The sequence below is a fragment of the Chiloscyllium punctatum genome, chromosome 41 (assembly GCF_047496795.1).
Source record: "Chiloscyllium punctatum isolate Juve2018m chromosome 41, sChiPun1.3, whole genome shotgun sequence".
Lineage (NCBI taxonomy): Eukaryota > Metazoa > Chordata > Chondrichthyes > Orectolobiformes > Hemiscylliidae > Chiloscyllium > Chiloscyllium punctatum.
Window position 1 is genome coordinate 18,802,579 of NC_092779.1, and position 17,354 is coordinate 18,819,932.

Here is a 17,354-nt window from a genome sequence, read left to right on the forward strand (position 1 = left end):
ACCAGCCCAAAAAAGCCTCTTTGATACGTTTCGAGACCAACCTGGAAGGGATACCTCTTCCAATTTCTGATTTGCAAAATCAAAGGTTAATGATTTAAAAGGCTAGAAGGGCCAGTGATGATATTGTGGACTTTGCTGATTGTACTTACCAGTCAGACGTGAAACAATGATAATTGTGAACATGCTCACAACGCAGGGGGACTGTGAAAAACAAAGAGAAATCTGAGACCACTTGCAGGTCTTTGTACAGACCACATTGAAGTTAATAAATCTTAATCATCCTGCCTGACTGAATCTTGATGATTTTTGATGCACTACAGAAACACATCAAGGTTCCTTTCAACAGCACTTTCCAAACCCATAACCACCCTGAAACAATCAGACAGCAGAATCACAAGAGCACCACCACAACACACAAGTGCCCCTCTGAACCACACACCATCCTAACATGGAACCATATCACCATTTCTTCGCTGTTGCTCGAGCAAAACTCTGGAGATCCCTTCTTAATAGCGCTGTTAATTGCCTTGCAAGCAAGGCGCACATTCCATGAATGATTTTCTTTTTAAAGTGAATGCAGAGTATAATTTTGCGTATTTATTTCCTTCACATTTCAGCAATGTTTGAAAGAAAGTTAGGGGATAACCACTTTAACTTTTGATCCAAAATAAAGTTCGGAAAGTTCGTGCTCTCAAGAAAATTTGCATTGACCATAATTTGTTAAGAACGTGCATGGAAGTCCCCGTAAATGTGATCACAGTAACAGGTTTTACCAAGGCCCACCTATGGCACAATGATTTTCATTATTAGAGGAATATTACAACTGTTTCTAAAAAAAAGATGCAAAGCTAAAGTGTTTTCTTTTGGCCTCTATCAGAATTAGGACACAAGAAAACCAAACTTAGAAAGGAAACAATAATTTATGCAGAGAAGAAGAGATGCTGATTGGTTGGATTATGGTTGGCATGGAGACACAGCAGGAACTGTTAACTATTGGTCTTGGTTAGCTGATTAAACTCAGACCACACAGGGTAATTCTTCAGGAAGTAACAATTTCAATAGCTGCTTCCTTAATGAGAACGGTACAAGTTATGGATAAATTCATTTTCTGTACAAGGTACAGGGTCCTGTGTGTGAATGTATGTACAACCTGCCTTGTGTGAGTCAATCTCTGGTGCGAGCCTGCCCGATAATCTTTAGCAGGTTTCATGTCGTTCTTAGGGCACTCAACTGTATCTTGAACAAACTCAGGAAAGGACATATGGTTGTTACAAGTGGACCTGAAATGAATCCCAGTTTACCTCAGAGTATTCTGGACAGGGACAGTGAGTCAGAAGATTTGAGCAACAGGTCCAGGTGCTGCTATGATGCTGAAAACACACAAGTGATATTCTCCATTAACAGATGCTGCCCATCAACACAAACAGGAATTTTACCCACTGCACAAGCAAATAATATGGAATATGTGTCTCAGGCCCCACATTACACCAGGTGTTTAGGCTGTACATCCCAATGATTCGCAGACACATCTCTTTGACCGTGTCCAGAGTTAAACATGCTCTGCCAGTCTAGATTTGAGATGTGTTCTGCTGTTGGATAACATTTATTGAATAATCCTGACTGTGCTAAGAATTACACTACAACCTATGTTAGGATTACTCGTTGAAGTTTTGGTGCAATGCATTTGTGCATGCTGGAAGATACATGTATCCACAAAATGGACCCTGCTCTTTGTAGGCAAAAGGAATTTGAGGAGACATTGCACACTTTCCATTGAGGAAAGGGTTATTGAGACTGACAATCCCTGTTGCATTCCCCATTCTGATACCATTACCAATACAAATCTAAGTGCCTGGTCTGAGTTTCATCAACTAACTAAAATTGACAGTTAACAGTGTCTACTACTCTGTACCAGTCATGATGAAACCAATCAGTTCCCTTTCATCATGCTGTGTGAATTGTTGATCTCTTTCAAAGTTTGGTTTCTTGCATCCCAATCCTGATGAATGCAAGTTGAATCATCTTCACCGTGTGTCACTTTTCAGCAGTGTTTAAGCTCCGTACTATCAAACCAATGATCATGTGTGGTTTCATAGAGAAACACCTCATACCTCACAACAGGGAATGGAACTCCACAGAGTGTTTTTGCAGAGGTCACACTCTGGGAACATGGTCTCACCACTCTACAGAGTGAATTAGATTAGATTAGTTTCCCTACAGTATGGAAACAGGCCCTTTGGCCCACACCGAGCCTCTGAAGAGTAACCCGCCCAGACCCATTCCCCTCCATTTACCCCTGACTAATGCACCTAACATTGTGGGAAATTTAGCATGGCTAATTCACCTGAGCTGCACATCTTTGACTTGTGGGAGGAAACCGGAGCAAACCCACACAGACGCGGGGAATGTGCAAATTCCACACCGACAGTTGCCCAAAGCTGGAATCGAACCCAGGTCCCCATCACTGTGAGGCTGCAGTGCTAAACACTGAGCCACCGTGCCGCCTAGCTGGGACAATAACAACCTGACCTCAATTCTGTACCGGATTTGGCGAGACATCACTCATTACCCTTTTGCGGGCAGCCAATTAAGAACCGGTCAACTCCAGCCTCATTTGATTAGAACAGCAGACAGGCCAGTGAATAGGGAACCTGCTGGGACATCCTGTAGAGTGTCTAATTGGCAAGACCATCTGGAGAGATGGGTACAACTGAGAGCGAGGTTGGCAACAGACCAGGAAGATGCCTGGAAGTGAAGGCAATACTTACCTGACCAGGAAATTATGAGATGGCATTTTTCATAGTCCTTGCTGTGACCATCCATCCCAGCAGGTTGGAGCTGGGGAAATTGAGAGAGGACATAATTGGCACCCCACCACTAGGAAGATACAATGCCTGTGGGGCTCAAAGCTCCCGGGCGGGCTGGGGTGGGGATAAGGGCGGGGTGGAAATCCAGCGTCAGAATGATTCTGGTGGTGCTGTTTCCTTTTTCCTAATTGGCTACCTATTTCCCCTAGTGTCACTTCTGACATGCAGAGACCCCACCCTGACCCTAGAAAGTTCACTCAGGGGTCGGAATGCATTGGATCGCCGACCCGGTGGCCTATTTTCCAACTTTACTCCCAGCCCAGCTTCTCAACGGAACCTTTGACGGACCAGGAGAGTTCCTCCAGGAGCAAGGAATATTGATTCTAACAAAGGCACTTTTCCATTGTGTAAATATTTACATGTGTATGCACTTTGGAATCTGGTCATAGCACTTGATCTGAGCGAATCCCAAAGTTATCAGTATTCCCAACTGATTACAGCATCCAAAAGTAAAGATTCAGCAGTTGGCAAATTATACTGAGGGTGGCTGTAGCAGGCTCAATCCTGCAGTACACAGTCCCTGAAAATACTTCCCCGTGAAACACATGAACTCCATTCCAATCCTAAGGCCTAAAAGGGCTCTTGTGGTGCAGTGATTGTGTCTCTAACCTTCCAAGCCAAATAGCCTGAGATTAAAGGGTAAAAACAATGACTGCAGATGCTGAAAACCAAATACTGGATTAGTGGTGCTGGAAGAGCACAGCAGTTCAGGCAGCATCCAACGAGCAGCGAAATCGACGATTCGGGCAAAAGCCCTTCATCAGGAAGGGCTTTTTGCCCGAAACGTCGATTTCGCTGCTCGTTGGATGCTGCCTGAACTGCTGTGCTCTTCCAGCACCACTAATCCAGCCTGAGATTAAAGCTCATCTGCTTTCCTTAACATATTTCTTTTTTCACAGAGCACTGGATAATCTGGTGACAGGCACATTTTAGGGATACTTGCTAGTGTTTGAATGAATTTACATGCAAGGGGTAGTTAAGAACATCTTCAAAAATGTGATTTGTTAAATATTCCCCACCTCACACCCGTTTTATTCTCAGAAATAGGTTTAGATTAGATGATTAGATTCCCTACTGTGCAGAAACAGGCCCCTTGGCCCAACAAGTCCACACCGACCCTCTGAAGAGCAACCCACCTGGACCCATTCCCCTACATTCACCCCTGACGAATGCCCCTAACACTACAGGCAACTTAGCATGGCCAATTTACCTAACCTGCACATCTTTGGACTGTGGGAGGAAACCGGCACACCCAGAGGAAACCCAAGCAGACACAGGGAGAATGTGCAAATACCACACAGACAATTTCCCGAGGCAAGAATTGAACCCAGGACCCGGGCACTGTGAGGCAGCAGTGCTAACCACTGAGCCACCGTGCCACCAATTGAGCCATTGTGCCGTTTTAACTTTCTGTCACCTTGTTATCCACTAACCAATGTCATTATTATTTGACAGCCTAAAGCTGTCTTTTCTGGCAAGAGTGTTATATTTTAATTAGCACTTAAGCATACAATGCTCCCAGTGTCTATTCAGGATGTCTGAGCAAATGGCATTGACCTCTGTCAGATCTGGCTGCATTCAGTTGCCCTCTGTTTGCATATAACTTTCAGATTATTCTCAGTGCCAGATTATCCAGTATACATAACACATTAAATGAAAGAAAACCAGGTAGTTGGCTATCCGAACGTTTCCTTTCACTTGACCTCAGTTGGACCAGATGGCAGCAGGAAAGGAGAATGATTGTGTTGTAGGCGAAGCCAATGATGTTCTGAAGGAAAACAGACCAAAGTGGGACAATAAGTTCCAATATGTCCTGAGCTGTGTAGGACTTGCTGTGGGACTGGGAAATGTATGGAGGTTCCCCAAACTCTGTCAGACGTATGGAGGTGGTGAGTACACAAGCACGTTCTCTGCAGAGAAGCTTGTACGAATTGATTGAGTTTTTGGAATTTCTAGCTCCGAAGTCACTTTGTGTTACTGCACAGTTAGAGGATAGAGAATGACCATTAGCACGGGAGAAAATATCCTTCTGTTCACTGTTTTAGCAGAGACAGTGAAGCACTCAAAGTCAGAGGTTTAATGTCTACATAGAAATAATGCACAAAGGAGCATCAATAAAATACTGTAAGTGTTTGCCTATCAATATCCCCCATGGTACTTCAAAATGAAAGGGTCTTCAATAATGGCTTTTTGCATGACAACCTTATTGAAGTGCTGTGATAATCAAGCCCTATTCTGTCTCGAAGAAACCCCAATCATTATTTTGAAATAATGGTCATTTTCAGTTGGTTATTTTTGAGTATAATTTACAAATTCCTTGATACTTTTCTCAGTATACTCAGAATGTTACAAGACTCTATAATGAGGTAACTTTCATGAATTGCTTTTTGCAAAACAATGACGATTCTTCCACCTAGTACCAATGTGATTGAGAAACAAAAACAAAGGTTGCTGGGAAAGCTCAGCAGAGCCTTTGGAGGGTCAGTGTGGACTTGTTGGGCCAAATGGCCTGTTTTCACACTGTAGGCATTCTATGATTCTAAGACTCTTGGGTCACTGGACCTGAAACGTTAACTCTGATTTCTCTTTACAGATGCTGCCAGTTCTGCTGAGCTTTTCCAGCAACTTCTGTTTCTGTTTCTGATTTACAGCATCCACAGTTCTTTCAGTTTTTATTAATGTGATTGTCTCTGTGAGTTAGACAACCTCTAACTGATGGTCTGTCGACAAATTGTTGTTTAATAAACTTAAGAAAAGGTGACTGTTTATGTGATGATGAAGAGTTAATTTGACCCAATATATAAATGTTTAACATGTTTTAATGATGTACATATGTTAGTCTATCGTTTCTTACCCTCAACCATCCTCATACATCATTGACAATCATGCCAGGCAAAAGATTTAAAAGCTAAACATTATAATTAAAGGTTGTGTTTTGAAACGAATATATTTACACGTCAGTTTTAAAAAGGTACTGAGATGAAAGATGGGTGAAGTACTAACTAATAAGGTTTTAATGTTATTTTGATAGACTCTAAATAATGCTCAATCAGCTTGTCTTGGTAAATAATGGATACCTCACAGTCAGTGTGTTGGAGGCAACGTTGTTCCTGTGTGAGTTATCAGTTATAAAACTTCTATACAAGTAGTGAACATAGATTAAAAAGTAGAGACACAGACCGGGAGTCAGGTTTTGATGAGTTTCATGGTGGTTTAAAAGGGTAGTTAGAAGTTATTGAGGCAATTTTGATTTTGTGTGAGAGTAATACAAATCAGTAGCACATTTTACATCTCTCTCAGATTTTAATTCCCATGATTTCTGGTCCATATCGAAGGTTCCAACAATGAGAGGTAGTCCGGCATAAAAGTGTGGAAATAAGACTGTTACTTTACCTGATGCTGTGATAGCCATGACTTAAATTACATTTACAAAGTAGAAATTGTCAGGCAATTGTTTACAATCCTGGCTAGAGTTATTCAAGCTGATTGACTTGAGTAACTTTGTTAGAAAGCTGGCAGAAACACCTTTGAAGAAATTCTACTTCAATAATGTCTTTCTCAAATTTCCACTTAAGTGAGTTATTCACTTTCAGTTGACCCTAAAATTGGTGAGGGACAGGAATGGATGATAAAATCCACAAAGACTGAAATGTTTGTTTTGTAAAGCTTGTGAATGATTATTAACAAATGTGAATGAATGACTTACAGAAGTATCAGTTCAGTTTAGTAGCTGATAGAAATCTTACTATTCTCAGGAGCAGAGGATATTGAGCTGCCCGGGTTTCCTCTCATCCACATCACCTAAAAGCATTTCCTGGACTCTGCCCAAAATATCCACTGACCTGGCAGTTTCTTGGGCCAAATAAAGAGATTTACTGTTTGACGGAATGGGGTCTGCAAACTCCCCTTGATGTCATCCACAATCCAGCAGAACATCTTTAAATAACATGACTGTCTTGGCAAATCGCAAGATGGATGGGTTAATTCCTGCTCCCAGAGCTGTCGGTTCTGATTTACATCCAGCGAAAAAGGAAAACAAAAATGCATCTTCCTTTTGTGCACCACATTGTAAAATATTAACATGGTTCTGCTCTTTCCAGCTCGCTTTTATTTCAGCTTACAGTTTTTCTGGTAGATTTAGGTGACATGGCGGGTGGCTCGGAATGGGCCCGACCAACTTTAAAACGGCACTTGACCAGTGAGCTGATGAATGACCAGGCGCATTCCTGATGAAGGGCTCTGGCCCGAAACCGAAATGTTGATTCTCCTGCTCTTCGGATGCTGCCTGACCTGCTGTGCTTTTCTAGCAACACACTCACGACTCTGATCTCCAGCATCTGTAGACCTCACTTTCTCCCAGTGAGCTGGTCATCCTTGAGAGCTAAATGGAAAGTGCCTCAGCTGGAGAATTATAGACATGATGAACTTGAACCATAAAATCATGGAATCATAGAGTCATTGAATCATACATATAGCACAGAAACAGACCCTTTAGACCTACTCACCCATGCTGAATATGTTTCCAAAACTAAACTAGTCCCACTTGCCTGCATTTCATCAATACCCCTCCAAACCTTTCCTATGCAATTACTTATCTAAATGTTGTTTAAATGTTGTAACTGCACCCGCATCCACCACTTTCTCTGGCAGTTCATTCCACATACAAACCACTCTGTGAGAAAAAGTTGCCTTTCAGATCCCTTTTAAGACTTTCTCCTCTCACCTTAAATATATGTCTGTCAGTTTTGAAGATCCCCCAGTCCCAGGAAAAAAGCCTTTGGTATTCACCTTATCCTTGCCTCTCATGAGTTTTCACACCTTTATAAGATCATCCCTCAACATCCTAAACTCCAGTGAAAAAAGTCCAGCCTCCCCTAACTCAAACCCTCCAGTCCTGGCAATATCCTGGTAAATCTTTTCTGAACCCTCTCCAATTCAGTAGTATCCTTCCTATAGCTGGGCAAACAAAACTGCACTCAGTTCTCTAAAAGTGGCCTCAACAATGTCCTGTACAACCTCAACATGACATTCCAACCCCTATACTCAATGGTCTGAGCAATGAAGGCCCCAAGCATGCAAAACACCTTCTTAACCCCCCCCCCCCAAACCCCCCCCATCCTGTCTACCTGTAATGCAACTTCCAACGAACTATGTACCTGAATCTATAGGTCTCTCTGCTTGACAACACTACCCAGGGCCCTACCATTAACTGTATAAATCCTACCCTTGTTTGCTTTACCAAAGTGCAATAACTTGCATTTATCCAAATTAAACCTGATTTACCACTCCTCAAAACATTCACTCATTTGATCAAAATCCCTTTATAATCTTAGTTAACCTCCTTCTTCATTGTCGACTATTCCACCAATTCTGGTGTCATCTACAAACCTACTAACTGTGCCTCCTAAATTCTCACACAAATCATTTATATAAATATGGACCCTGCACCGACCCATGTGAAACACCGCTGGTCACAAGCCTTCAGTCCAACACACAATCCCCCTCTACCTTCACCCTCTGTATCCTACCATAAAGCCAATTTTGTATCCAATTGACAAGTTCTCCCTGAATGCTATGTGATCTAACTTTACTAATCAATTTATGATACGGAACATTGTCAAAGGCTTTACTAAAGCCCATGTAGACAACATAACCATCTCCGCCCTCATCAATCTTTTTGGTTATGTCCTTCAAAACTTCTATCTAGTTTGTGCATTATGATTTCCCACGCACAAAGCCATGCTGACTATCCCTTATCAGTCCTTGCCTCTCCAAGTCCATGTAAATCCTATCTCTCAGAATCCCCTCCAATGACTCACCCACCACTGATGTCAGACTCACTGGTTTTTTAGTCCCCAGGCTTCTCCTTACCGCCTTTCCTAAATAAAGGCACAACATTAGCCACCTTCCTGTCCTCTGGCACTGCACTCATATCTCTGCTAGGGGTCCTGCAATTTCTTCTGTTTTACCACACAGAAAGAGGCCCTTCAGCCCATCATGTCCAAACCAGTCATCCAGCACCTATCTACTCTCAACCCATTATCCCGCGTTTCGCCGATAAGCTTTGTGCTATGGCATTTCAAGTGTTCATCCAAATACTTCTTAAATGTTGAGATGGCTCCTGCCTCTACCACCCTTTTAGGCAGTTAGTTCAAAGCACTGGAGAGGTTACAAATCAATTCACAACAGCAACGTCAGAGCTGAGCGATTGCAGTAATGTAGAGAGAAAGGATCTGGAATTGTTCCCCTTCATCTTGTCCATGAGACCCATTCACTGCTTATTTCACCCTTATTTTCACTGAACTACTGATGACCCAAATCCTCTTCCTGCTATCTGTGTCAGTCTATGCTGGTAATGCTTTGCTCACTTTAAGTGTTTTTCCACAGTCCTTTATATGTGTTACCATCATCCTTCTCAAAACAAATCTGACCCACTGTGTCCTGTAACCTTCTGCCTCATCTCCAACCTCGTTTCCTCACCAAATTTCTTTGCCGTGTTGTCACCTCTAACTCATGCCCAGCTGGGCTGGAGCGACATGTTTGAGTCCCATAAGGAGTCTCCCACCTTTACCACAATCACTCAGAGAGCTCAGGAGCAGAGGGTATAAGCTCAGAATAAGGAGTTACCCATTAAAGACAGAGACAAGGAGGAATATCTTCTCTCAGAGAGTTGTGAATCTGTGAAATTATTTACCGCAAAGGAGTGTTGAGGCCGGGACATGAGGAATATTAGTTTCAGCAGCAGTGACGCTATCTGTGGTGGTGGTATCAAGAACAGACAACAGACAGACTCTTGAACTTTTAACTTATTCCATTGTTTTCCTTGTTTAAGCTACAAAAGACTTTAATGTTAACTATTACCTTATTTCTTTATTTTTCTACTATTTTATGAAGTAATACTTAACTTTTAAACTCTTGTTTCTCTGACTACTTTCTACCTTGGTTTTTTTTTGTACCTCGGTACCTTGGTACCTCAGATGACACCATGTGTGGTGACATTATACACTTTTCATTGTGCTCCTGTATTCCTGAGTGCACGAGACGATAAAATCTAAAATCATAACAATAAAAAATAATGATATATTCAAAGCTGAGACAGATAGATTTTTAATTATTAAGGGCATTAAGGGTTATGGAGATAAGGTAGGCAATTATAGCTGAAGATGATCAGATTGGCTTTTATCTCAGTGCTTGGTGGAGTATACCTGGTGGCTCAAATAGCCTACTTCTGATCTAATGTCTTAACCGCTTTGTCAAAAACATAAATTATATCCTATATGACTCTGAATAAGACACGCACTCCCTTCTCATGGGCTCAAACTGCCTGTAGACTTGATCGTACTATTTTTGTCCAGCATCTCTCCACAATTGTCCAGCTGGATTGGAACGCACTCATCCAGTTCCATTCTCATTCATGCGATCAGAACTAGGGTAAACTCCCTTTCCTGTTTCAGACGTGAGTTAAACTATCTTTCAGGTGCAGGTCTCTTTTTCCTTGGACAGTCAAGTTTAATTATTCTTTGGTGTTTGAACTGTCACTGATCCTGCCCAGTGTGCTTTTTGGTTTTGAATTACTATCACAAGGGTACGCAGGGTAGGCCAGCCAAAAGTGCGCTGCTATAAATCTCAACGTTAAAACGGGTGGTGCTGGAAAAGCACAGCAGGTCAGGCAGCATCCAAGGAGCAGGAGAGTCAACGTTTCAAGCATTAGCTCTGCATCAGGAATGTTGACTCTCCTGTTCCTTGGATGCTGCCTGACCGGCTGTGCTTTTCCAGCACCACACTTATTGATTCTGATCGCCAGCATCTGTGGCCCTCACTTTCTCCTGATATAAATCTCAAGTCCCGCCTGAGGCATTTTCTTGGGCACAGCAGCGCTCATAACTTGCGTGAGTGGCCTGAACTAAATACGTGACTGGGTAACGTTATTCTTCCCGATGTTTAATTTAGAAGGGGTGTAACCAAAGGCTGAGGAGGCTTGAGTGACTGAGATACTGCGCCTGTACATCATACATGCAACACCCAAAGAGGGGAATTCGATTCCTGTCCTGACTGAGGTGGGATTGGGATATGTCTCCTAGCCCTTCCTGCAGCAAACATGTTGGTTCAGTGAACAGTCACCAAGGAGCTGCCTTTCTCAGGCTGTGATATGGGGGAGCCGGTGTTGGGCTGGGGTGGACAAAGTTAAAACCACACAACACCAGATTATAGTCCAACAGATTTATTTGGAAGCACTAGCTTTTGGAGTGCTGCTCCTTCACCATGTAGCTACTGGAGCAGGGTCATAGGACACAGAATTTATAGTAAAAGATCATAGTGTCATACAACTGATGTGATGTATTGAACAAACCGAGATCATTATGAAGTCTTTAATCACTTTGAATGGGGATGCAGGTTTCAACTGATAAATATATAAATCCCAGAACTTTGTTCAAGTCACATTCCTGAGATAACAAGGTTTTATGAAGAAAATGGTGACATCTCAGCTCAGACAATGCATTAAAGGTGTGAGGTTAGAGTCTGTTGGAATCCCATCCTTGAGTTATACCATGCAACAATCAGCAGATAGGGATGTTCCCTCCCAGTTGGGGAACACATCAATGGTCATGGACATTCAGCCTTGGATCTTCGGGTGACTATCCTCCAAGGTGGACTTCGGGATACACAGCAATGCAGAGTGGCCGAGCAGGGGCTGATAGCCAAGTTCGGTGCCCATGGGGATGGCCTCAACAGGGACTTTGGGTTCATGTCACACTACAGGTGACCCCACTGCACTGTACACTCTCTCATACTCACACACACACACTTTTACACACTCACACAGATCATCTCTCATACACACGCTCTCTCTCAGACACAAACACCCACACTCATTCATGCGCACACCCTCTCACAGGCATATACTCCATCACACTCGTGCACACACTCTATCAAGCATGCACACATGTTCACATACTCTTACACACTCACACAGACCCTCTCTCATACACACGCTCTGTCTCAGACACACACATGCACACACTCTATCAAGTATGCAGGTACGCACACTCATTCACACACATACACACATTCACACACACATACTCACACACACACACTCTTTCGCTCTCTCTCTCCGCCCCTTACACTCTTAACACACATATAAGTCTCAAGGTTATAGTGATGCTGGAAAAGCACAGCAGGTCAGGCAGCATCCGAGGAGCAGGAAAATTGCCGTTTCAGGCAAAAGCCCTTCATGAGGGTTCCTTATTAGAGGAAGTGATGGAGGCTGGTACAAATACAACATTTAAAAGGCATCTGGATGGGTATATGAATAGGAAGAGTTTAGAGAGATATGGGCTAATTGCTGGTAAATAGAATTAGATTAACTTAGGATATCTGGTCAGCATGGACAAGTTGGAATGAAAGGTCTGTTTCCATGCTGTACAACTCTATGACTATGACTCCAAGTCGTTTGAGGGTAGAAAGAGATGATATCTCTGACAATGACCAATGAGATGGGGACAGATGCAAATTGATTGGTTGCTAGTTTACATAAAATGAATGCGCAGAGCAACAGTTTGGTTTTGATTTGTTTCTTCCAATTAGTCTTAATGAGGACATGGGTTCAAATCCCAGCATAGCAGGGGGCTGGACTTTACATGAGACGAATAACATTGTGACTCAATTGGTAAGAGAGTGCCGATAATCAAGCCCCACTATCCCACAAGCCATCTCCCAGTTCAACCACCAAGGTGATCAGTTTACCAGATGGACCTGCTGTACTGGTGTCATGACCATAGCTTGAACCAAAGTACTATAGACATTTTTAATTTGGGCTTCCAAAATGTGTTTGTTAACAAAAAGAGACGGGCAGCACGGTGGCCCAGTGGTTAGTACTGCTGCCTCACAGCACCAGGGACGTGGGTTCGATTCCAGCCTCGGGCGACTGTCTGTGTGGAGTTTGCACATTCTCCCCGTGTCTGCATGTGTTTTCTCAGGATGCTCCAGTTTCCTCCCACAGTCCAAAGATGTGCAGTTTAGATGAATTGGTCAAGTTAAATGGCCCATAGTGTTAGGTACATTAGTCAGAGGGAAATGAGTCTGGGTGGGTTACTCTTTGGAGGGTCGGTTTAGACTTGTTGGGCCGAAGGGACTGTTTCCACACCGTAGGCAATCTAATCTAATCAAAATTTAAGTGACTATCTACAGTGAGAGACTCACAGAATGCCTCACCTAAGGATGCAAAGGGAATTCAAACAAGAAGTCTTCAAAGGGGGAAGAGGAAAGTCAAAACAGACTGTGAACATTATAACTACAAAGGTTAGCAGACTGGGTGGACCTGGACTTTCCCTTGTATTCAAATTCTTTTTTTTTAATCTTCAATTTTTGTCTTTTCACTCCTAGAGAGGGATGGTAGGTATGCTGTTGTTTGCCAGCTTCGGGGTGTCTGTGCAGGTCCATAACAAACTGCAGATAGATCAATCTGAAGCTGTCACCAGGCAGTTTTCCTTAATTCAGAGACTCTTGGTGCCATTCTATCTCACAGAGTATCCAACGTACATAACCTTGTGCAGCTAACATACAAACCACCCAATTCCACTTGATCTTCAAGTTGCAAAACCTCTCCTGGTATGTTTAGGTATACAGTAGTCTGGTTTATAGTCCAAACGGGAATAAAAAATAGTGTAATAAAACACAGAGCAGTGAATGCTGTAAATATAGAAAAAGGCAGAAAGTTCTGGAGAGACTCAGCAGGTCTGGTAGCATCTGTGTAGAGACAGCAGAGACAACATTTTGAGTGCAGTGACACTTCTTCAGTAACAGTGCAGTATCTTATAATAACATAAAATAATGAGAAATCTATTCACATCCAAATGCCTATTTGTAGTGCTTAAACAAGATCCATCTGGTTCCCCCCATTTCTGTAACCTCTGCTAGGATTCACAGTCTTCATTTTGGTTTAAAAATCCTGACTAACTGCTAGTCCCTCTGCATCTCTTTTTTAATACCCCTCAGTTTGTAGCCAAAATGGATCTGAGACTTCCCAACACAGTGGTTGTGAGGTGTTTATCCATTATGATGATAGATTTTTTAAAATGCTCCTTACTTACTGTGTATGGGGAAAGCAATCAAATTGCAGCTCGGTGGCTTTTTACTGACTTTCAGTTTCTTTTCAAATTGTGGAAACATGCTTTACTTTAAAACATAGCTACATTTTTCAAATCCTCCTGTCATCAAAAATAGTGATTAAAAAACTCTGAAAAGGTTACAATATTGAAGAGGTGAAGGCTTGTGGAGAGAAACGTGAATTTTTAAATGTTGGCTGAAATTCTTTCTTTTGTGGTCACAGGAGCCTTTTTAATCCCATACATTATTGCACTGATCTTTGAGGGGATTCCAATACTTCACATTGAATTGGCAATCGGACAGAGACTCCGGAAAGGCAGTTTTGGTGTCTGGAACTCCATCTCCCCCTACCTGGGAGGAGTCGGTAAGATCTTCTTTCTAACACTGGAAAATAAATCAGTTTTTTTTAATTAACTAAGTTGCATTTTTAATTCCCAGAGACTCTAAAATTTTGTAAATTGACAACGAGAACACTTGCTGCTGTAGGCATTGCCAACATGGTCTTTAGCAAGCCCTGAATGGTAGACAGATTAGTAAGATTAGATCACATGCGATCCGGGGAGAGAGATGATACGAAATTTGCTTGATGGTGGAACACAGAGGGTAGTGGTAGGGGGTTGTCATTTTTGACTGGACACCTGTGATCAGCGGTGTGCCGCAAGGACTGGTCCACTGCTGTTTGTCATTTAAATCAATGTAAAAAATCACACAACACCAGGTTATAGTGCTGTCTTGAATGCTGTCTGACCTGCTGTACTTTTCCAGCACCACGCTTTTCAATACCAGGTTATAGTCCAACACATTTATTTAGAAGTACAAGCTTCTTGTTATCTCTGTTCAAAAAGGTCTTCCCTTTATTCTAAAGATATGCCCTCATGTCCTAGTCTCTCCTATCAATGGTAACATCTTCCCAACACCCACTCTGTCAATACCATTCAGTATTCTGTAAGTTTCAATTAGATCCCCCCCTTCCTCCTTCTAAACTCGATTGAGTATAGACCCAGAATCCTCAAATGTTCCTCATATGTTAAGCTTTTCATTCCTGGGATCATTCTCTTGAATCGCCTCTGAACCTACTCCAGAGCCAGTACATCCTTCCTGAGATATGGGGCCCAAAACTGCACATAATACTCCAAATATGGCCTGACCAGAGCCTTATATAGCCTCAGAAGTACATCTTTGCTCTTATTTTGAAGTCCTCTCGAAAGAAATACCATCATTGTATTTGCCTTCCTAACTATTGACTCAACCTGCAGGTTTACATTGAGAGAATTCTGGACTAGAACTCCCCAAGCCTCTTTGCACTTCAGACTTCTGAATTTTCTCCCCATTTAGAAAATAGTCCATGCTGTATTCTTCCAACCAAAGTGCATGACCTCACACTTCCCCATGTTGTATTCCATCTGCCATTTCTTTGCCCACTTTCCAAATCCTTCTGCAGCCTCCCACCTCCTCAATGCTACCTGTTCCTCACCACAGATTCCTGTGGTTTTTGTGTACTAATAACAAGCGTCATGAGACTGTCATGATCCTCCTGGCTAACTCTGGGCAACTGTGTGGAAATGGAAGAAATCTTGAAATAATCATTGAGAGGATTAAAAGAGTGGCCAGTGATGTGAGCTTGCCTCAAACAAGGCATTTTACTTGATGCAGCAATGTTTATATTATACAAGAGGAACCTTGATTATCCAGATATTGGATTATTAGAATTTGAATCCCTACAGTATGGAAACAGGCCCTTCAGCCCAACAAGTCCACACTGACCCTCCAAAGAATAACCCACCCAGACCCATTCCCCTACCCTTTATTTGCCTACATATCCCTGAACACTATGGGCAATTTAGCATGGCCAGTTCACCTAACCTGCACATCTTTGGATTGTGGGAGGAAACCGGAGCACCCGGAGGAAATCCACGCAGACACGGGGAGAACGTGCAAACTCCACACAGTCACCTGAAGTGGGAATCGAACCTGGGTCTCTGATGCTGTGAGGCAGCAGTGCTAACCACTGAGCCACCGTTAAGATCAGCAAGATCAGATGGTCGTGATGCTTGGCTAAACTATGTTATCTGGCATTTGATTATCCGGAATTCAATTAACCGAATGAAATATTCCCCATCCTTGTCGCTCAGAAAATTGAGGTTCCTTTGTAGTCCATAATATGAGAAAGTGGCTATCAACATCATGATATTAAAGAATCCAACATTTATTACAACTAGCTATTATGTACAAATATTATGTACATAAGTACCTGACGTAGTAACTCGATTTTACAACAGAGCAGCATGATTCCAGTAGAATGCCATGCTTCCAGTGATCGAGGGTAAGATGGAGTCCAAAGCCTTTATACCCTGAGGTCATAGGCTATGATTCAATGATGACATCATGACCATATCTCTTAACGGTATCCTAATATCCTGATAGTCAGGCACAACATAAGATTGACACACCTCTGGCTCCATTTGTTCTGCAGGTTTGCTTACTTTTTGCCTGAGGAGAAACGTGGAGATTTCTCCATCCAGGAAATTCCCTCATATCATGGCATTATGATTGTGTTATTTTGGTGGGCTTGTTAACTTCTTAACCACAACTAATGACAGAATTTGAATGTTTTGAAAATCTGGAATTAAAAGTCCAATGATGGCCATACAACTATTGTCATAAAAACCCATTTGGTTCACTAATGTCCTTGAGGGAAAGAAATCTGCTATCCTGATCTGATCTGGCCTACATGACTCTCCAGACACACAGCAATGTGGTTGACTTTGGACTGCCCTCTAAAATGGCTGAGCAAAGCACTCATTTGCATTTAACCAATAAAAAGACTCAATACAACTGAGACAGCCACAGTGTTAAGGGTTTAGATGGAGAGGAATTTAAGTGCGCAAGAAAACTTTCTGATTCAGTATGTAGATATACCTACTAAAGAAGGTGCAAAACTTGACCATCTCTTGGGAAATAAGGCAGGGCAGGTGATTGAGGTGTCAGTGGGGGAGCATTTTGGGGCCAGTGACTATAATTCTAATAGTTCTAAAATAGTGATGGGAATGGATGGATCAGATCTAAAAGTTAAAGTTCTAAATTGGAGAAAGGCCAATTTTGACAGTATTAGGCAAGAACTTTCAAAAGCTGGCTGGGGGCAAATGTTCACAGGTAAAGGGACGGCTGGAAAATGGGAAGCATTCAAAAATGAGATAATGAGAGTCCAGAGACAGTATATTCCTGTTAGCATGAAAGGAAAGGCTGGTAGGGAATGCCAGATGACTAGAGAGACAGAGGGTTTGGTCAAGAAAAAGAAAAATGCATATGTCTGGTATAGACAGGATAGATTGAGTGAATCCTTAGAAGAGTATAAAGGCAGTAGAAGTACACTTAAGA

General features: G+C 42.3%; 1 protein-coding gene across 1 annotated transcript in view; it reads left to right on the forward strand.

Moving 5' to 3' along the window:
* The first annotated feature begins 4,565 nt into the window (after positions 1 to 4,565).
* LOC140464902 (sodium-dependent neutral amino acid transporter B(0)AT3-like) overlaps positions 4,566 to 17,354 on the forward strand; it is a 60,974-nt gene continuing 48,185 nt past the window's right edge. The window contains exons 1-2 of the mRNA XM_072560499.1: positions 4,566 to 4,756; positions 14,200 to 14,340. Of these exons, the coding sequence (XP_072416600.1) occupies positions 4,585 to 4,756; positions 14,200 to 14,340 (313 nt within the window). The 5' untranslated portion in view covers positions 4,566 to 4,584. The remainder of the gene's footprint in view (positions 4,757 to 14,199; positions 14,341 to 17,354) is intronic.